At 47.8% G+C, this 21,691-nt stretch overlaps 1 protein-coding gene across 1 annotated transcript in view; it reads left to right on the forward strand.

Moving 5' to 3' along the window:
* The window catches only part of TGM2 (transglutaminase 2), a 76,263-nt gene that overhangs the window by 41,506 nt on the left and 13,066 nt on the right, over positions 1 to 21,691 (forward strand). The window contains exons 5-10 of the mRNA XM_063147485.1: positions 5,654 to 5,782; positions 6,243 to 6,420; positions 9,707 to 9,842; positions 13,782 to 13,885; positions 15,003 to 15,242; positions 17,530 to 17,799. Of these exons, the coding sequence (XP_063003555.1) occupies positions 5,654 to 5,782; positions 6,243 to 6,420; positions 9,707 to 9,842; positions 13,782 to 13,885; positions 15,003 to 15,242; positions 17,530 to 17,799 (1,057 nt within the window). The remainder of the gene's footprint in view (positions 1 to 5,653; positions 5,783 to 6,242; positions 6,421 to 9,706; positions 9,843 to 13,781; positions 13,886 to 15,002; positions 15,243 to 17,529; positions 17,800 to 21,691) is intronic.

A 21,691-nucleotide genomic window follows, 5' to 3' on the forward strand; every position in this document is an offset into this window, starting at 1 on the left:
GTTGTGAGGAAGAGGGGATTTCATCAGGTGCTGCATGCATACAAATGACTCCTGTTTAAATTCCCCTTTTCTATGCACCTGTTAAAGATACAGGAGCCCTGTCCTCCTTTCCAAATGGTCACCCTGTCTTATGTTCTTCTTTCAGGCCTGGGAAAGGGGTACAAGGGGATAGAAAGAATAAGACAGTTTGAAGCCTGGGAAAGGATTCTTTGACGTTCAACTTTGGCAGGATCTACACTCCTGCTTTAAAATGGTTTACAACAGTAGTGACAACTGTTAGGGCCCAGGACACGTGCGCCATAGGCAGCTTTTGAAGCACTTCCAAAGTGTCATATTCTGCTTGGTGTAAGTCTGGCCTCTGTCCGAGTGGTTGGAAGTTCTGGACAGTCTTTATACGGCCTCTTTTTTGCAGGAGGAGGAGGAGAAGGAGAAGCCACTGGAGACATTGGTGCCTTTGTAAGCTTCCACTTTTGTGCAGATCGAACAAACATCACAGGAGGATAGAGGCAAGGCAGCACCGCCACAGTAATCCCACCGCCCCAACTCCACTCCCTTTCACTGCTCTGTGCAGGAAATTCCTAAAATAACTGACACAACGTCTTTGCACCTCCTAGGCAGGCCAGGCCGGGCCAATATTTTTAACCCTCTCCTTGTGGGCGGGTGTCACCGTCAAGTGCATTCCAGGCAGCTTTGAACAAAAGGCCTCTTGTTGGAGCCGCGTGCTTGGGCATCAGCTTCCGCCTTGTGCCCGGGACTTTGCAGGTTCCATCCTGTTCAAGAGAAAACATCTCTCCATCTGTGAGGGACACGGCGGAAATCCTTCGATGGGCGCAAGAGGCAAATGCTCTGTAGCAGAGCCAGTTTTTGAGGTGCTTGGAGGGAGCGTCTCCTCCAAAGACTGCCTGCTGGGACGGCAGGCACGTCCACGTTCGTGCAAACCAGAGATTCTGCATTTGCGTGGAGGAAGACCTCGTGCTCTGTCTATCGTGCTGTCCACGGCATGCTTGTCCCAGGGAGCGTTTTTTGTCTGCCCTGGTGTTGCCATGGAGCAGGTGCCAGCTCAGAGTATAATCGCCCACATGAGCAGGAGGACATGTCTTACCAAGTCATATTGTATACGACTGCAACACAAAATATAGAGAGAGTGAGAAGATTTATTTATTTATTATTATTATTATTATTATTATTATTATTATTATTATTATTATTACATAGAATCATAGAATAGTAGAGTTGGAAGGGGCCTAAAAGTAGGGGTGTGATCCGCTCCGATTAGGAGCGTAGAAGCAGTAGCGGATTGGCCTGCTCCGCCTTACCCAGAGGCGGAGTAGGAGCGGACCGCGGACCCCCTAGAAGCAAGGCGAAGAGAAGCGGCCATTTTTCGGAGCTCCTAGTTCAGGCGGAGCGCTCCGGTCGCCATCTTGAAAACATTTCACCATAGGATTGCATTGCGGCAAATAATCGCGCATAACTACGTTCTTTTTGAAGCTATCGTTCTAGAAATTCTTGTGCTCAGAGAGTCGTGGATGGGGGTAATTTTGAGACCACTCTCACCTCTCTGCGTTGTCTGAGTCGCGTGCTATATTTTTGTGAAAATCGGGTCAACCGTGCGGCTCAAACGGCGTTTTCGGCTTTTTGCCCATAGGATTGCATTGAGGGAAAGACTCGGGCATAACTGGGTTGGTTTTTAAGCTATCGTTCTGAAAATTCTTGTGCACAGAGAGTCGTGGATGGGGGTCATTTTGACACCACTCTCACCTCTCTGCGTTGTCTGGGTCGCGTGCTATATTTTTGTGAAAATCGGGTCAACCGCGCGGCTCAAACGGCGTTTTCGGCTTTTCGCCCATAGGATTGCATTGAGGGAAAGACTCGGGCATAACTGGGTTGGTTTTTAAGCTATCGTTCTGAAAATTCTTGTGCACAGAGAGTCATGGATGCGGGTCATTTTGAGACTACTCTCAGCTTTCTGCGTTGTCCGGGTCGCGCGCTAGAAGTTTTTTAAAAATCGGCGGGAAAAATACCTTTTTCAAAGGGCTGAGGGGCAGAGTCAGCTCCCGGTCATGATCACATGATCCCAAAGTTAGAGGAGGGGATAGGCAAAACGGGTAACTTGGGATTCTGGGAAACTTCTCTTTCTTCATCTGAACGGGCTTTTCCCAGTGTTTTTTAAAACAGTAGCCCTACCAAATGCACAAACACAACCTGAAATCATATACTAAGCCAAGAATAAGAGATAGAAACACAGCACTGCTCCCCACCCTAACCTTGGTGAACAACTGAATCGATGTGGTGCAAGGGGATGAGCTCCCCTAGGGCATCTCATCGTGGACGTGCCCCCACTCTCTCCTGCACTGGAAGGCCATTAGAGCCTTCCAAAGAGAGTAAAACGGTGGAGCAATGCCTATCATGAGTTGAAGTGAATGCTCACTTTTCAGTGGTGGAGCAATGCCTGTTCTGAGTCGAAGTGAGCATTTTACTTCTTCTCAGAGCTGTTGGTGGCTGTCTTGAACTGGCAGCTACTTCCCCCTCCCCCGGGCACGTCCCCCTATTGCTGGTAAAAGACAGATATAGCCTTTTTAAAAAAATTCTTCTTGCTGTTTATTGAGCAACACTGCTGCTTTTAATTCCACCCCTCCTTTGTTTATTTATTGATTTATTCCATTTTATATGCATTACTGGCTTATCCTTGGCTCACTTCCTTATGCCCCCAGAAATGTCAGCTGCATGCCTGCCTGCCTTCCCTCCCTCCTCCCCTGCCCACCTCGCAGGGATGTTGTGTGTGGGGTGCCCGATTTTCAAAAATTTGCCAAAAATCAGGGGATGATGGGATTGCTTTGAAACTTGGCGTGCGTGTGTATATCCCCATGAGGTGTCATGGTGCCAAACATGAGGTTTCTAACTTGAACAGAAAAAAAGTTGTATAATTTTTTAGCTTTCAATGCAAGCCTATGGGGGGGGGAAACGGAGCTCCGGATCCGGATCCGGAGCTCCGGGCGGAGCGGAGCGGAAGTGGGCGGAGCGGGGGCGGGGCGGAGCGGCCCGATCCGGAAAATGGCGGATCTGCAAGTGAAGCAGAGCGGGGGGTCCGTGCACACCCCTACCTAAAAGGCCATTGAGTCCAACCCCCTGCTCAATGCAGGAATCCACCCTAAAGCATCCCTGACAGATGGTTGTCTGGCTGCCTCTTGAAGGCCTCTAGGGTGGGAGAGCCCACAACCTCCCTAGGTCACTGATTCCATTGTCGCACTGCTCTAACAGTCAGGAAGTTTTTCCTGATGTCCAGCTGGAATCTGGCTTCCTTTAACTTGAGCCCGTTATTCCGTGTCCTGCACTCTGGGAGGATCGAGAAGAGATCCTGGCCCTCCTCTGTGTGACAACCTTTCAAGTATTTGAAGAGTGCTCTCATGTCTCCCCTCCATCTTCTCTTCTCCAGGCTAAACATGCCCAGTTCTTTCAGGCCACAGCTAGACCTAAGGTTTATCCTGGGATCATCCAGGGTTCGCCCCTGCCTGAGCACTGGATCCCCTGTGTGTCACCTAGATGAACAGGTTTGACCCCTGGATGATCCAGGGATAAACCTTAGGTCTAGCTATGGCCCAAGTCTCTCTTCATAGGGCTTTGTTTCCAGACCCCTGATCATCCTGGCTGCCCTCTTCTGAACACGTTCCAGCTTGTCTGCGTCCTTCTTGAACTGTGGAGCCCAGAACTGGACACAATACTCTAGATGAGGCCTAACCAGGGCTAAATAGAGAGGAACCAGTACCTCACGTGATTTGGAAGCTATACTTCTATTAATGCAGCCCAAAATAGCATTGGCCTTTCTTGCAGCCATATCGCACTGTTGGCTCATGTTCAGCTTGCGATCTACAACAATTCCAAGATCCTTCTCGTTTGTAGTATTGCTGAACCAAGTATCCCCCATCTTGTAACTGTGCCTTTGGTTTCTATTTCCTAGATGTAGAACTTGGCCTTTATCCCTGTTAAATTTCATTCTGTTGTTTTCAGCCCAGCACTCCAGCGTATCAAGATCACTTTGAAGTTTGTTTCTGTCTTCCAGGGTATTAGCTATCCCACCCAATTTTGTATCATCTGCAAATTTGATAAGCATTTGTATCCCGCATTTTTCCTCCAAGGAACCCAAGGCGGCATACATAATCCTCCTCCTCTCCATTTTATCCTCACAACAACCACCCTTTGAGGTAGGTTGGGCTGAGAGTCTGTGACTGGCCCAAAGTCACCCCGTGGGCTTCCATGGCCAAGTGGGGTCTAGAACCTGGATCTCCCGTCTCCCGGTCCAGCACTTTAGCCACTACACCACACTGGAACTTTGAATGAGATGGCCGTTGACAGCAAGAGGCATTCAACATTCAGACAGGGCTAACTTTGTGGGGAACTTAGTAGTTCTATTTTAAACTTGAGCGTTTCTAAATTGCAAATGTAATTTTAACTTATTTCTATCTCAGTGTTTTAATCAGTAGTGGTTTCACTGTCAGACTTTGTGAGTAATTTTAGTAAGGTGATTTTTTTAAAAAGTGAGTGGTTTTTAATGGAATGTGTAACTTCTCCCCTTTTGGTTTTATTTGTATTGACCCTGAGGGGCTGGCGACGTGGTTTGAATGGTGGAGAGCATTTTGTGGAAAGGCAGGAAAATGGAGGCCCTTTATACACCTTCAGTTTTTCCTGGGATCGTCCCGGTGCATCCAGATGACACACAGGGGACCCTGGGAGCACACTGGGACAATCCCTCCATTTTCCCGGTTTTACCCGCGGTCCCGGGACAATCCTGAGGACCGTGGGCGGTGTGGCTGCCCATCCCGTCTTCTTCCCTCATCCCTGCGAGTAGTGGGGGGGGGGTCAGCAGAGGGAATGAGCCAGACCGGGGGGAGTCCAGGGACATTGAGGGGAGAGCAGGGTCGGGGCTCCCCCCCACACACACACTTACTTTTCGCTGGAGCGCAAGTGCACTCCGGCTCGTTGTTTGTTTGTTTTAAAAAATGGCAGGCATGACGTTCCTCTTCCCTCCTGGGACGTCGTGCTCCTGATTAGCTGCCCAGGGATGATCCCAGAAGCAGGTACGTCTAGGATTGTCCCCTCTCCCTCCCCGAAGACCCTTACGTGCAGATAGGGCCGGAGATGGATCAATAGAGAACTATATTTCTTCTCCACAAGTTCGTTTACTGGGATTTGTGTTTGTCTGCCTGTCTGTTGTAATTCACGACCCTAAATAGGACCCCCTGAAAAGTCTTCAAATGCTTCACCTGATCAGAAATGCCCAAATGCATTCCACGGTTTTGCACCAGGTAAAAAATGGCAACTACCACGCGCACCCCGGCTTTTGGTTGAGGGGGGACGCTGCCATTGGCTACCATCCAGTGAAGAGCAGCAGGGGGGAAATTTCACAGCAGAGGGGAGGAGGTTAAGCCCCCTCCCCACCTGCCACAGTCCTGCTCATGCTCCCCTTCCCACGGGGGCTCTTTAGAGTGACAACAAGAGAAAGAGACACACCCATTCCATTGTCGCATTGAGCAACCTGTCTGGCTCAGCCCTTAAAAGCTGGCAACTCTGAGGAAGAGCTGGGTGTTTTCTTCTGCCCTAACATCCCCTGCTGGCCCCAACTCATTTCTTCCGTCTTCTCTTTCTCCTCCTGCACTAGTTTGAAGAAGGGATTCTGGACATCTGCCTCCAGCTGCTGGACACCAATCCCAAGTTCCTTCTCAACCAAGACAAGGACTGCTCCCGCCGGAACAGCCCCGTCTATGTCAGCAGGGTGGTGAGCGCCATGGTGAGTCTGACGCCCAAGGGGAGGCTGTGCCCGTGGGGGGCCCTCCTGTCTCGGCAGCCTCCTGTCCATCCCATGGTCCTGAAGAGGCACTCGCTGTCTCTCCACCTCAGGAGACCGCGCTCCGCACGCCTTGGTTCACTACTGCCCTAAAGCTGAGATGCCCAGTTCTCAGGACCACGTGTTCACTACGCTAAAGACTAACATTAAATTAAAATTCTGTACCAAGGACACTTGAATTCTGCAACTTGTATAAATTTGGCAAACTGAAGGCAATTTCCACGTTTCTCTTTCTGTACTCTATCAACAGGGCTGAAGGTTCCTTTGGCTCTCAAATTTTGGACCTTAATACTGGGATGTGACACATTTTGGCTCTTACATTTTTAGAAGAGTCCACTGCATCTGAATGAATTGCTACTTTGGCTCTGATCCACGCCATCTCCTCTTGTTTCTTGGGGTGCAGGTGAATTGTAACGATGACAAAGGCATCCTGTATGGGCGATGGGTCAGCCCGTATAGCGACGGAGTGAACCCCATGGCTTGGAACGGGAGTGTGGACATCCTCCAGAGGTGGCAGGAGTATGGATGCCAGCCGGTCCGATATGGGCAGTGCTGGGTTTTTGCAGCTGTGGCCTGCACAGGTGAGGAATTCACAGCAGCTATCAGCATGCCGTCTCCTGGGTACAATTCTCCCCTACAGGAGAGTCAGTGGCTCAAACTTGTAAACTTATATCAGCCTTCTCCAACCTAGTACCTCCAGAAGTTTTATATTTTTATTTATTTATTACATTTATATATCACCCCATAGCTGACTGGCCGGTTTACAAAGGTTAAAAACAGTGAACATTAAAAACAAATATACAAAAATTTTAAACCATCAAAAGCATAAAAACAACAATATCCAGTTAAATCAACTATTCTGGGGTCAGTTAAAAACTTCGCATATGCTGTTAACTGCCTGGGAGAAGAGAAAAGTCTTGACCTGGCACTGAAAAGATAACAATGTTGGCGCCAGGTGAGCCTCGTCGGGGAGATCATTCCATAATTGGGGGGCCACCACTGAAAAGGCCCTCTCCCTTGTTGCCATCCTCTGACCTGGCAACAAGGGAGATGGCAAGTCCCATAATCCCCACGCTGGCTAGGAAATATGGGATTTGCTGTCCCACGCCTCTGGAGGGTAACAGCATGGGGAAGGACACGGAATAACAGGCTCAAGTTACAGGAAACCAGATTCCAGCTGGACATCAGGAAAAACGTCCTGACTGTTAGAGCAGTACGACAATGGAACCAGTGACCTAGGGAGGTTGTGGGCTCTCCCACCCTAGAGGCCTTCAAGAGGCAGCTGGACAACCCTCTGTCAGGGATGCTTTAGGGTGGATTCCTGCATTGAGCAGGGGGTTGGACTCCATGGCCTTAAGAGGCCCCTTCCAACTCTGCTATTCTATGATTCTATAAGGCTGCCTTATATGCAGCTCTGCGATTCTTTCCTCCATGATTCGTATTGTTATGAACATCAGAAGAGCCCTGAGTCTGGATCAGACCAAAGGCTTACGTAGCCCAGCATTCTGTTCCCACAGTGGCCGCACTGGGAAGCCCAAAAGCAGAGCGTGAACACAAGAGCAGCCTCCCCAGAAGTGACCCTTTGACCCCTGATCCCCAACTACCACTATTCTGCAGCTTCCAAGGACTTTTTTTTTTCATCAGAGAAGAAGAAAGCAGCTTGGGAGGTTGATATAGAGCTGAAACAGGACAGGAAGGCGTTAAATGGTCCACCCCACCCCCTCATTCCCTACGGCTTGGGACAGAGGGCCCGTCTTCTCCCATACAATCCTGTCCACCCACGGAGATCAACCAGGGGAAGTCCTTTTGCATGCTTGGCAAAGAGTTGCTGGGAACAAAGGCCCTTCTCCGTTGCAGCGCCTCAGTTGTGATGGAACTCCTTGCCCTGGGAGAGCCGCCAGGCCCTTCTCTGATCCTCCCTGATATCCCAACCTCCCTGTTACAGCCATGGCAGATAAAGCAAAATAGGGAGTTCAGCGACTCTACAGGCACGAAGAGGCGGGTGGGTGGCTGGCCGGCTGGCCAGACAATTTGTTTATTGCCAATTTGCTTGTAATTTTTTTGATCTAGATGCTCCTAATCTGAACCCACCCCTCCCACTGTTCCCAGTTATGAACTGTGATGGTATTTAAGGAGGTCGGCACAGGTTGGAGTGGGTGGGAACAGGGCGAAAATGATTCAGTTTCAGTATAGAAGTTACTGGTCTTTTTCCCCTAGTGTCTCTGAACACCGCTCTTGCGCAGTTCTGATTCAAGCCACTGCAGGAATGTGCGCCGAGGCGCAGATACGGTTGTGTTTTGTCAGACGAAGGGCTGTGCTCTTACAACTGCTCAGCTGGTGGTTGCCTTGAGGTCCTGAATTTAATCTCGCCAGGGGATCCGAGTGAGGGAAACGGAATCTCTCCCAGTCCGCTCTCAGGGCAAGATGCTCTGCGCTTTTTCCCACTTGGCAGGAAACTGCAAACATGATTTTAAAAACCCCTTGTGGGCTCTTTGATTAGCCTGCCTTGCTGGGCCCATGCTGCAAGCCCGTGCGATGAGGAAATGCCATGAACAAACCAGGGATACAGTGTGGGAACGCTATTTTTGAAAGCAAAAGAAGTCAATTAACATTAGACATGAAGAACATGAAGGAATATTTGATACTTTAAGGGTAGAATATAAGGGTATCATTCATTCATTTATTTCATGTCAGTTTTGCCCTTACAGGCCCTAAGATAGTTGTAAATAAATGAATAAATAGATTTTGTTCCGTGCCAAAAACTCTGCTTAACCTGAACTGTGATCTAAGACCCTGACACTGCAAAACCAAAGCTGGTGACCCTATTAAAAGGAGGACCGGGCTCCTGTATCTTTAAGAGTTGCATTGAAAAGGGAATTTCATCAGGTGATTTGTATATATGGAGAACCTGGGGAAATTCCCTCTTCATCACAACCGTTAAAGCTGCCCTCTTTCAAATCTGGTCCCTCTAGTATAGCTCCTGCACCTTTAACTGTTGTGATGAAGAGGGAATTTCACCAGGTTCTCCATATCTACAAATGACACCTGCTGAAATTCCGTTTTCTATGCAACTGTTAAAGATACAGGAGCCCTTTTCATAGGGTCACCCTACCTTCTAGCCAATTTCCCTGCTTATTAGCCAGGAAATCATATCTGAGAACCCCGGTTTATGCAACGCCTCCCCCTGGTTCTCTCCTCCAGGTCCTCCCAATACACACACACACACACACACATTCCACACATGGATGGTAAACCCAGGTTTAAAACCCTTCCTTTGGGAACTAAACCTCATGTTCCAATTTAGGGCTTTTGTTTTTACTAGGGTGACCAGTTGCGTAGAAAAGGGGATTTCAGCAGGTGTCATTTGTAAATATGGAGAACCTGGTGAAATGTCCTCTTCATCACAAAAGTGAAAGCTGCAGGAGTATAGCTAGAGTGACCAGATACAAAAGAGGGCAGGGCTCCTGCAGCTTCAACTGCTGTGATGAAGAGGGAATTTCACCAGGTGCTGCCTGCATAAAAATGGCACCTGCTGAAATTCCCCTTTTCTATGCAACTGTTAAAGATACAGGAGCCCTGTCCTCCTTTCCATAAGGGTCACCCTAGTTTTTACCATATATTTAAGAACAGGACTCAAAGGAATGCAACTGTTAGTAGATTTGCCTCGATTTCTCTGGCTTTACATTCATTATGTGCGTGGTACAGATTTTTGAAGCTGTGGATTGTGGGGGCAGCAAATCTCTCCCGCTTTTAGATGTTCAGAGGTTGCCAGGTCTGGATGCAGCAGCTGTGAGCTGGTTTCCGTGAAGATGCCTGACTGTCTTTCACCTCTGTCCTCCTGCACCCCCCACCCCACTCCCTCCATAGTGCTCCGCTGCCTGGGAATCCCCACCCGCGTGGTCACCAACTTCAGCTCGGCCCACGATACGAATGGCAACTTGATTATAGAGCAATATTTAGATGAGAACTGGAGACTGCAAAAGGGAAACCGTGAACTCATATGGTGAGTGGATGGGTGAGGGTCAGGGCTGGCCTTGCACCTTTTGCCCAACACGCACGCTCGCATGCACGCATGCACGCACACGTGCGTGCACACACACACAGCATTTCAGATCTTAGAATCTGATTGCCTTTATAACTGTGAGGTTGTGGGTTCAAATCTCATGCTCTGCCCTTGGAGGAACTTTAATGTTCTTGTGGTAGCAGGAAATCACTGCCTGACCGCTGGGGCTTTGAGTCCTAGAGGGAAGTAAGTTTTGTTGAAGGGCCATGATTCAGTGGTCGAGCTCAGACTTGGTGTGGACGCAGTCACTGAGTCAGCCTCTGGCACCTCCAGCTTTAAAAAGAGCAGGATGGAGCGGGCCGGGGTGTGTGTGCGTGTGTGTGTGTGTGTCTCAAGTAGCCGGGCTGGGAAAAACCCTTCTCCGCCTGAGCTCTTGCCCTGAGCGATGTTTTACAATGGAAGGGCAGGATAGAAATATAAACAAACAGCTGATGAATAGTTTAGGGCAAACAGCACATATCTGGAGTCCTTTAATTCAGTGCACAGCCTAAACCGTAGGTGGTGGAGCGCTAGAAACTTGACACTCCGTTTCATTGGACTCCCTTGTAGCACAGAGTCCTCAAATGGTTGATTTTCAACCTAAAATTGTTGTTTGATATACAGACCACCCTCCTCTTTTAAAAACAAGCAAACAAACGAACAGGCAGTTCTTTTTTTAAAAAAAACTTTTTATTAAACATCAATGTAAATCAATACAAATCAATACATCAATACAATAAAACAATACTACATAATACACAATAATATAAAATAAACATTTGATAAGATGTATTCTAGCTTAATTCTATAACATGCAATTCTTAAGGGAGCAACAACTTGCTTAGAGAGTTTTCCAAGGGCGTCTGGAAGGACAAGGGTCGCTCCGCTCCCTAGAATTGCCTGAGTACAGTTTGCACGAGAAGCTTTTGTGTTTCTCTGACTCTTCAGAAGCACGGATGTCTCCAGTGATTAAAAACAAAACAAAAAAAGGTAGAGGGAGCTCTGTTAAATACTGAGTGAAGACATCACTTTATTTATTTATTTATAAATTAATTACATTAATTAATTACATTTTTATACTGCCCAATAGCTGAAGCTCTCTGGGTGGTTCACAAAAATTAAAACCATGAAGAACATAATAAAACAACCAACAATTACAGGGTAATGTCATAGAATCATAGAATCATAGAACAGCAGAGTTGGAAGGGTCCTAAAAGGCCATCAAGTCCAACCCCCTGCTCAGTGCAGGAATCCACCCTAAAGCATACCTGACAGAGGGTTGTCCAGCTGCCTCTTGAAGGCCTGAGAGTCCACCACCTCCCTAGGTCACTGGTTCCATGTCAGCTCAGCACCCCAGAACAAGAAAATTCAAGTTGCAATACCTGCCTCCAGCAATTGGCACAGTGACCCTAACTCTGCCCTGAGATGTGTAGGAACTGAGAGGATCATCAGAGGGGGGAGGGGGGAATCATGTTTCCCTCCCGTCACTTTGCCTCCTGTTTCTGTGCCACAACAGGGACGAGCAGCTTCCTCTTCCTTCACACGGGAAAGAAAGAGGTAACAAGCAATGACCACGGGGCCTGTTCAGAGGTAGTGGTTTTATGGCGCAACCTCTCCTGTACATGGCAGGAAATAGCGCCAATTAGCGTTACAGCCAGAAGAATCAGATTTTCTGGGTGGTATTTTGAAGCGAGGAAAATGACGGAAAGAGCAGGAAATGTTTGCAAGGATCGCTGTGTCATCAAAATATCCCGTGAGGATCCGGAGTGGCCAATTGCGAGGGTGCCATAAAACTATCATCTGATGAAGCTAAGGGTCTTGCTGAACCACCTAAGAGCATCATCACATGGTGGGAAATTGCATTTCCTTGGCGTCACTTCTCCGCCCTGCTTTTCTCCCTCATTACTTCATCTTTCTTCCTTGAGAAGAAAGTAAACAAAGGCCACATGGCCCATTCAGGGCGCATTTTAATCACACCGCTTTTCCTGCACACTGCAGGAGATCACAGCACATTCTGTTTTTAAAAGTCAGATTAAAAAGGGTCTATTTTGCGATGGAAAAACAAGTGGAAGGCACAGGAGGCGGGCATCGTCATCTATAGGACACGTGCACATGGGCAGTAGTGAGTGTGCAATAAAACACTCATCTGATGAATTTGATCTCATTTTTTGATCGGGTAACCTCCCTTGCAGACTGTGGGAATGCTGGGAACGTCATATATCTTGACTTCAGCAAAGCTTTCGACAAAGTGCCCCATGATATTCTGATTAACAAACTAGCTAAAAGTGGGCTAGATGGAACAACTATTAGGTGGATTCACAGTTGGCTACAGAATCGGACTCAAAGAGTACTTATCAATGGAACCTTCTCAAACTGGGGAGAGGCAACAAGTGGGGTGCCGCAGGGCTCAGTCCTGGGCCCAGTGCTCTTCAACATTTTTATTAATGATTTGGACAAGGAGGTGCAGGGAACGCTGATCAAATTTGCAGATGACACCAAATTGGGTGGGATAGCTAATACCCTGGAAGACAGAAACAAACTTCAAAGTGATCTTGATAGGCAGGAGTGCTGGGCTGAAAACAACAGGATGAAATCTAATAGGGATGAATGCCAAGTTCTACATTTAGGAAATAGAAACCAAATGCACAGTTACAAGATGGGGGATACTTGGCTCAGCAATATTACAAACGAGAAGGATCTTGGAATTGTTGTAGATCGCAAGCTGAATATGAGCCAACAGTGCGATATGGCCGCAAAAAAGGTCAATGCTATTTTGGGCTGCATTAATAGAAGTATAACTTCCAAATCGCGTGAGGTACTGGTTCCTCTCTATTCGGCCCTGGTTAGGCCTCATCTAGAGTATTGCGTCCAGTTCTGGGCTCCACAATTCAAGAAGGATGCAGACAAGCTGGAGCGTGTTCAGAGGAGGGCAACCAGGATGTATTGGTTCTCACCCAGAGGAGGGCCAGAATCTCTTCTCGATCCTCCCAGAGTGCAGGACACGGAATAACGGGCTCAAGTTAAAGGAAGCCAGATTCCAGCTGGACATCAGGAAAAACTTCCTGACTGTTAGAGCAGTACGACAATGGAACCAGCTACCTAGGGAGGTTATGGGCTCTCCCACCCTAGAGGCCTTCAAGAGGCAGCTGGACAACCCTCTGTCAGGGATGCTTTAGGGTGGATTCCTGCATTGAGCAGGGGGTTGGACTCGATGGCCTTGTAGGCCCCTTCCAACTCTGCTATTCTATGATTCTATGAACCTCTAAGAAGCAAGGAACTGAAGTGCACTGACTGTCCACAAGATCCATGCAGTAAACATTTTCTGACGGGAAATAATGAAAAGCAACTGTGTGCTTTTATATCATTTGTTCCCGTCTGACTAGTACTTGGAAACTTTGTTTGTAGCGTCCTAATGATGAATGGTTTATGGGATGGGGTGCTGAGAAATTGGTTCCTTTCGCTGCCTTCCCTTGCAGCATCAACTGAAGGCTCCTGTGCTGACCAACCGCTGAGGGCAGCCAAGGCTACATTTTGCCGCCCCCCCCCCGCCGCCCCCCAACTTTGCAATCAAAGAATTCCTCTCTTTCTGCAGTGAGATACCAGGGGAGCAACTACAGCCTCACTATCAAGCCACTTGTAGAGTAAGGATTCCCATGTCTAGCAAAGACTGACTTTTATCAGAAAGGAATGTAACAGTCCAGAAGAGGTTGACCTGCTTCCACCTGATAAATTGCCCAACCGGCAGCTGAGCACTTATCAGCTGGAAGCAGGTCAACATATTCTGGACTGTTAGTCCTCGAGAAGAACGCAGGAGAAGCAGCTCTTATCAGTATTTCTAACTCACTCCTCTCTTCTCTCTCTCTCTCTCTCTCTCTCTCCTCCTTTCCATGATCACTGCAGGAATTATCACTGCTGGGTGGAGTCTTGGATGACCCGTCCAGATCTTTCAGGTGGATACAATGGCTGGCAGGCCCTGGACCCAACTCCCCAGGAGAAAAGTGAAGGTAGCTCTGCCCAGCACGAGGGTGTTCGTCTTCATCTCATGTGTTTATTAGTGATACTTCTGTACCTCTTAATCTCACCTAATCCCTAAGCATATTAAAATCACTTCTAAAATGCAATATTAAAAACAATTTCAGTTTCAACAGTAGTATAGAACATTACAATTAATTGCGAGCCAGGGAAAGACTGGGTGAACAAAGGCATGTTTGGGAGGGATTTGAAATGATGTTGGGCTCACTGGTCGAGAATTCCTGGGATCCTCTTTTCTTCTGTTCTTGAAGGGGGGCTGCATTTGCCCTTCTCCAGTTCTCTGGCACCTCCCCAGTTCTCCAGGACTCAACGATAATTAACGGAAGCCCTGACAGTTCTTCAGCCAGTTCCTTCGATACGCTAGGGCAGCCTTCCTCAACCTGGGGCGCTCCAGATGAGTTGGACTGCACCTCCCAGAATGCCCCAGCCAGCAGAGCTGGCTGGGGCATTCTGGGAGTTGTAGTCCAACACATCTGGAGCGCCCCAGGTTGAGGAAGGCTGCTCTAGGGTGTATTTCATCAGGATCTTCGGGAGAGGCCACACTGTGCCCTTTGCACGCAAGGAGGTTCGCCCTAGAGCTTGAAGGATGTCAATGCTGGGAAGGACAACTGCAAACACTGCAGAGAGCCGGTGCCAGAGGAAATAATCCGGGGCTAGACGGGGAAATAGTTGGCTCAGAACAAGCCAAGTTCTCATGTTGATAAGTTGCAGAATCTCCATCTATGGAGCCTGGATAAGCAGATATTATATACAGGAGGTTATTTTTGGCCTCGGTGCTGGAGATTGAGTTAAATGTCTCCTAAGGCCCCTTAATCTCTAATTCCCCCAGCATGTAGTCAGGCTACATATTGACAGCACCTTTCACCTTTCCTGATGCCTAAGTGCAACCTTCAGTATCAGAGGCAGTGAGCCTGGGTGCCCCAGTTGCTGGGGAACATGGGTGGGAGGGTGCTGTTGCACCATGTCCTGCCTTGTTGGTCCCTGGCCGATGGCTGGTTGGCCACTGTGTGAACAGAGTGCTGGACTAGATGGACCCTGGGTCTGATCCAGCCTCAGGGCTCTTCTGATGGTCTTACGTCCACTCCCCAGGTGTTTACTGCTGTGGGCCTACTCCAGTCAAAGCAGTCAAGGAAGGAGACGTGAATCTGAAGTACGACGTAAAGTTTGTCTTTGCCGAGGTCAATGCGGACGTGGCGTATTTGGTGCTGCAGAGCGACATGTCGCGGAAGAAGACCATGTCCTCCACCTTCGTGGGCAAGAACATCAGTACCAAGAGCGTGGGCAGAGATGCCAAGGAAGACATCACCCACAACTACAAGCACCGTGAAGGTACAGGAGCATCATCACCTTTAAAGCCCTAAATGGTTTGGGTCCAGGTTACCTGCGGGATCGCCTTCTCCCATATAGTCCGCCCCGCACACTCAGGTCCTCTGGGGAGAACTTGCTTCAGTCAGCTAAAACTAGGCTGACATCAGTTTCCCAGAGGACCTTTCCTTCTCTCACCCCCAGATTGTGGAACGGCCTGTGCCAAAATTAACACTATGTGTGAGTTTAAGGCAGCTTTAAAGACTAGCCTTTTCCGGCAGGCCTATCCAGATCAATGATAAATCATGATTTTTTAAGATGTATTGATTCCTGTTCTAATGTTGTTCCCCGCCTCGATCCAAAGGGAGAGGCGGGTAAGAAATATTATTATTATTATTATTATTATTATTATTATTATTATTATCATCATCAACATCATGAGCTCTTGTGTGGGGGGGGGGGGAAGAAGGAAGCGAGGCTCAGGGAGTTCTCAGATCCTGTACGTGAGAGTCATTATCTCATCCTCATCTAAACATTTAGAAATGGCAAGGATTCATATCTGTGACCATTCCCCTCTACTTCCATATTCTAAAGAAAAGAATGCTCCTAAACATGGGCAGAGTTCCTTTAGAAATTAAACACTGGGAGTATTAGTATTATTGCTTATTACATTTCCAGATCTTTCCAGGCCTGATTCAAAGTGCTGGTATTGACATTCCAAGCCCTAAACGGTTTGGGGCCAGGTTATTTGAAGGAATGCCTCCTCCCATATGTACCTGCCTGGACCTTAAGATCGTCCACAGAGGTCCTTCTCCGTGAGCCCCTGCCAAAGGAAGTGAGGCAGGTGGCTACTAGGAGCAGGGCCTTCTCCGCTGTGGCACCCCGGCTGTGGAATGAGCTCCCCAGAGAGGTCCGCCTGGCACCTACACTGTACTCCTTTCATCACCAGCTGAAGACCTTCTTATTCTCTCAGTATTTTAACACTTAATTTTAACTTAAATTTAAATTTTACTGTTTTAACTCTGTATTTTAATCTTACATCAATTTTTGCTGCATGGTTTTATCCTGGTTGTGCTTTCTATAGTGTATTTTGTATTTTAAACTGTTGGTTGTTTTATTATGGTTTTAATTTTTGTGAACCGCCCAGATAGCTTCGGCTATTGGGCGGTATAGAAATGTAATAAATAAATAAATAAATAAATCTATACTGCCCCATAACTGAAGCTCTTTGGGGGGCTTACAAAGTTTAAATAATTAAAAATACAATATGCAAAATTTTAAAACATAAAAAACACACAAACAAACAATATACACAGAATATATATATGACCGATCAGCCTGGAGAAGAGAAGATTGAGGGGAGACATGTGAGTATTCATCAAATACTTGAAAGGTTGTCACACAGAGGAGGGCCAGGATCTCTTCTCGATCCTCCCAGAGTGCAGGACACGGAATAACGAGCTCAAGTTACAGGAAGCCAGATTCCGGCTGGACATCAGGAAAAACTTCCTGACTGTTAGAGCAGTATGACAATGGAATGAGTGACCTAGGGAGGTTGTGGGCTCTCCCACACTAGAGGCCTTCAAGAGGCAGCTGGACAACCCTCTGTCAGGGATGCTTTAGGGTGGATTCCTGCATTGAGCAGGGGTTGGACTCGATGGCCTTGTAGGCCCCTTCCAACTCTGCTATTCTATGATTCTATGAAAAACGAATCCAGGATCAATTGAAATTCATCATGTGCTGCTAAATGCCCGGGAAAAGAGAAACGTCTTGACCTGGCATCAGAAAGATAAAATGTTGGCGCTAGGCGAGCCTCGTCAGGGAGATCGTTCCATACTTGGGGGGCCAACACCTAGTAGCCATGTCATAACTGATAAATGTAAGCCTATGCGTCAGGGTATTGCTATTTACTGTTTTACTCTGTACAGCACCATGTTATTATTATTATTATTATTATTTATTTATATAGCACCATCAATGTACATGGTGCTGTACAGAGTAAAACAGTAAATAGCAAGACCCTGCCGCATAGGCTTACAATCTAATAAAATCATAGTAAAACAATAAGGAGGGGAAGAGAATGCCAACAGGTACAGGGAAGGGTAAGCATGTACATAATAATAATAATAATAAAATAATTCAGCTAGCCCAGAGGCAGGCATCTGGTGGCGCGGGAAGAGGACAACAGCGGTGTGGGGAAGCCAGGTGTTGGGTCCTCCGGCCGCGAGGAGATGTGACGTTCTGTGTTCCGTGCAGCTCATGCTGATGCCGGAGAAGAGCAGCTGCAGCTAATACTGTTTCTTTTTGGCAGGCTCGGAGGAAGAGAGGGCTGTGTTTGAAAAGGCCAAGCCCCAGAAGAAGGCCCCGCCCATGGAGGAAGGCTTGAAAGTCAGGATCAAAGGCTCTGAGGGCATGAACAACGGCAGCGACTTCGACGTCTTTGCCGTCATCAACAACAACACGGCCACCGAGCGCCACTGCCGCCTGAAGCTTGGCGCCCGCACAGTCACCTACAACGGGTCCCTGGGGCCGGAGTGTGGATGCAAAGATCTGCTCAATGTCAATTTGGATCCTTATGCAGGTAAAGACGGGCGCAGATATACATTCTTATATAGAAGTGGAGGTTGGTGTCTCCCGTGTCAGTGGGGCAGAGAATCTGCTCGAGGTTTCAGTCCAAACCAGCCTTTCTGACTGAAACCCAGAGTGGATTCAGCGCCCAACTGTTATACAGCATGTGAAGCTGCTTAAACTGGGTCAGACCATCACTTCACCTGGCTCAGAGCATCTCTACCTTAAGGGAAATCACATTGTTTACCCGGGGCTTGTGCGTTTCCTGGTTCTTTGGTGCAATTGTTATGGGCTGCATTATATGGGAGGAGAGGGGCGACAAAGGATTTGAGTTGAATATTTCTCCTCTATTCATTTCCATTGAGTTCTATTGAGACAGCGCCATCTAGTGGGGGAAGATCCTGCTGTTTCCTGGCTACTACTACTTTAAAAGTGGTTCTTTTTATCCCAAGATTTAGAGAGGATTCAGCAGGAGATGTCCTGGTCATTGACAGTGTCATGTAATTGACCCATAAACTTCAGTGAGTGGCCAATCACAAGCGTAAAATAAATGGCTCCTTTAGAGGAGCCCTCAAGTCTTCCCTAACAGGGCTGTGCACAAAAGGGAAAAAGGTGCCAATCTGAATGTGCTTCAGACCGGGGGGGAGGGGCACTTTGGCTCACAGACTCAGATAGGCATCATACTTCAGTTTCAAGGTAAAACAGAGCTGTGCTTTGGTTCAGTTTCCGGAAGCTCCAGATATCTCCCCAAGAAGAAGAGGAAGAATCTTAGAATCATAGAATAGCAGAGTTGGAAGGGGCCTACAAGGCCATCGAGTCCAACCCCCTGCTCAATGCAGGAATCCACCCTAAAGCATCCCTGACAGGTGGCTGTCCAGCTGCCTCTTGAAGGCCTCTAGTGTGGGAGGGCCCACAACCTCCCTAGGTAACTGGTTCCATTGTCGTACTGCTCTAACAGTCAGGAAGTTTTTCCTGATGTCCAGCTGGAATCTGGCTTCCTGTAACTTGAGCCCGTTATTCCGTGTCCTGGACTCTGGGAGGATCGAGAAGAGATCCTGGCCCTCCTCTGTGTGACAACCTTTCAAGTATTTGAAGAGTGCTCTCATGTCTCCCCTCAGTCTCCTCTTCTCCAGGCTAAACCTGCCCAGTTCTTTCAGTCTCTCTTCATAGGGCTTTGTTTCCAGACCCCTGATCATCCTGGTTGCTCTCCTCTGAACACGCTCCAGCTTGTCTGCGTCCTTCTTGAATTGTGGAGCCCAGAACTAGACGCAATACTCTAGATGAGGCCTAACCAAGAAGAAGACATCTGATTCCCCCTCCCCCATAAAATTCCCCTCCATGAAGCAGGGCAATTGCATAGTAAGTGTCTCATCTTCCAGAATTTCACCCAGTTTCTCAATATAGTGCCAGCCCAAGGCATTTTGCTGGCTGAAGCAGAACACAAACCCTCCCCCAACCCCTCCCCCCGGCTAGGATGAACACTCTCTGCAGAATTCAGGCATCAAATCCAGATCTCTCCCTCACTGCCCACTCTGTGTGAACAGAGTGCTGGACTAGATGGTGTTCAGAGGAGGGCAACCAGGATGATCAGGGGTCTGGAAACAAAGCCCTATGAAGAGAGACTGAAAGAACTGGGCATATTTAGCCTGCAGAAGAGAAGATTGAGGGGAGACATGAGAGCACTCTTCATATACTTGAAAGGTTGTCACACAGGGGAGGGCCAGGATCTCATGGAATCATAGAAGCATAGAATAGCAGAGTTGGAAGGGGCCTGCAAGGCCATCAAGTCCAACCCCCTGCTCAGTGCAGGAATCCACCCTAAAGCATCCCTGACAGATGGCTGTCCAGCTGCTCCTTGAAGGCCTGTAGGGTGGGAGTGCCCACGTTCAGCACCCCTGGTGGGGTGTTGGAAGAAGGTAGATCTCCAGATGTTTTGGACTTCAGCTTCCGTAAACATGGCCAGTGGTCAAGAATGCTGGGAGTTGAAGTCAAAAACATCTGGAAAATTACCTTTTGCTCACCCCTGGCATATACAGTACTGGGCTGGGTGGACTGATGGTCTGATTCAGTACAAGGCAGCTTCATGTGTTAGTATGACCCAAGTGTTAAAATATGGGAATACTCAGGCCCTGAACATTCCATGTTTACCTGATCACGCTGTGTAATGACAGAATCTCAAGTTTCTTTTCCTTCTTTCTTTTTTTAAAAAGTCAAGGCTCTAGGCCTTATAGCTGCAAAAGCAAACTTTTAAATGTGTGGGCAAGTGACACTGGAGCTTGGATCTCCAGTGGCCACAGAGAGGAGGCTTCAAAACTCTTCCCCAAGGCTAGCAAAAGCAGGGTGAACGATTCAGTACAAAGGAACGTATTCAGATTTGCTTACTCTTGAACCATTTATACAAACAGAACTGGAAGTAATATCACAATGGGATGGTTTCGTGGTTTTCAGATTTGGGGTAAAAACTAACACACGGTGGGATAAAATTGGAGAGGGTTTAAGATATGCTCAAGTCTGCACAGAATGGAGCGTAATGATACTTGCGGCCCTTTTGTTAACATGTTGCCTAGCTGACATGCCAGTGCGGCCACTTAGACATCCCTGAACCCTGAGCATGTGTAGGGAGTCGTTTCACTTTGGAAATAGAAACCAAAGGCACAGTTACAAGATGGGGGACACTTGGCTCAGCAATACTACAAACGAGAAAGATCTTGGAATTGTTGTAGATCACAAGCTGAATATGAGCCAACAGTGCGATATGGCTGCAAGAAAGGCAAATGCTATTTTGGGCTGCATTAATAGAAGTATAGCTTCCAAATCACGGGAGGTACTGGTTCCTCTCTATTCGGCCCTGGTTAGGCCTCATCTAGAGGATTGTGTCCAGTTCTGGGCTCCACAATTCAAGAAGGACGCCGACAAGCTGAAGCATGTTCAGGGGAGGGCAACCAGGAGGATCAGGGGTCTGGAAACAAAGCCCTAGGAAGAGAGACTGAAAGAACTGGGCATGTTTAGCCTGGAAAAGAGAAGATGGAGGGGAGACATGATGGCACTCTTCAAATACTTGAAAGGTTGTCACACAGAGGAGGGCCAGGATCTCTTCTCAATCCTCCCAGAGTGCAGGACACGGAATAACGGGCTCAAGTTAAAGGAAGCCAGATTCCAGCTGACATCAGGAAAAACGTCCTGACTGTTAGAGCAGTACGACAATGGAATCAGTGACCTAGGGAGGTCGTGGGCTCTCCCACACTAGAGGCCTTCAAGAGGCAGCTGGACAGCCATCTGTTGGGGTTCTTTAGGGTGGATTCCTGCATTGAGCAGGGGGTTGGACTCGATGGCCTTGTAGGCCCCTTCCAACTCTGCTGTTCTATGATTCTATGAGTCAGTGAGCATGGCTGAAAATAAGCACTTTGCTATTAGAGAACCAAAATGGTGAAAACAAAGCTTTAAAAGAATGATGTGAATTGTTCATGAAGGATTAAAACATAAGAAAACGATCAGCAGTTTACTTAAAAGTGTGTAAATAAGAACTGGCATTTATCAGGTTAACAAAAGCCCATCAATATCCCAGATGTTAGTGATCTTGGCAGGATATGTGACATAATGGTTAACAGAAAAGTACATAATGCACCGTCTATTATACAGTGTGTAACTTACCACTGAATATGTGTCTGTGAGTCCAAATATAGAAGGGGAGAAGAAGGAGAAAGGGGGGTGGGGTGGGAAGAAGGCACAGACGGAGGTTAAAGAGGAAGAGTTTTGAGGATGGTGTAGGAGAATCATAGAATCATAGAAAAGTTGAGCTGGAAGGGGCCTCTACGGCCATCAAGTCCAACCCCCTGCTCAATGCAGGAACCCACCCTAAAGCATCCCTGACAGGTGGCTGTCCAGCTGCCTCTTGAAGGCCTCTA

This window comes from Elgaria multicarinata, chromosome 1 (genome assembly GCF_023053635.1).
Source record: "Elgaria multicarinata webbii isolate HBS135686 ecotype San Diego chromosome 1, rElgMul1.1.pri, whole genome shotgun sequence".
NCBI classification, from domain to species: Eukaryota; Metazoa; Chordata; class Lepidosauria; order Squamata; family Anguidae; genus Elgaria; species Elgaria multicarinata.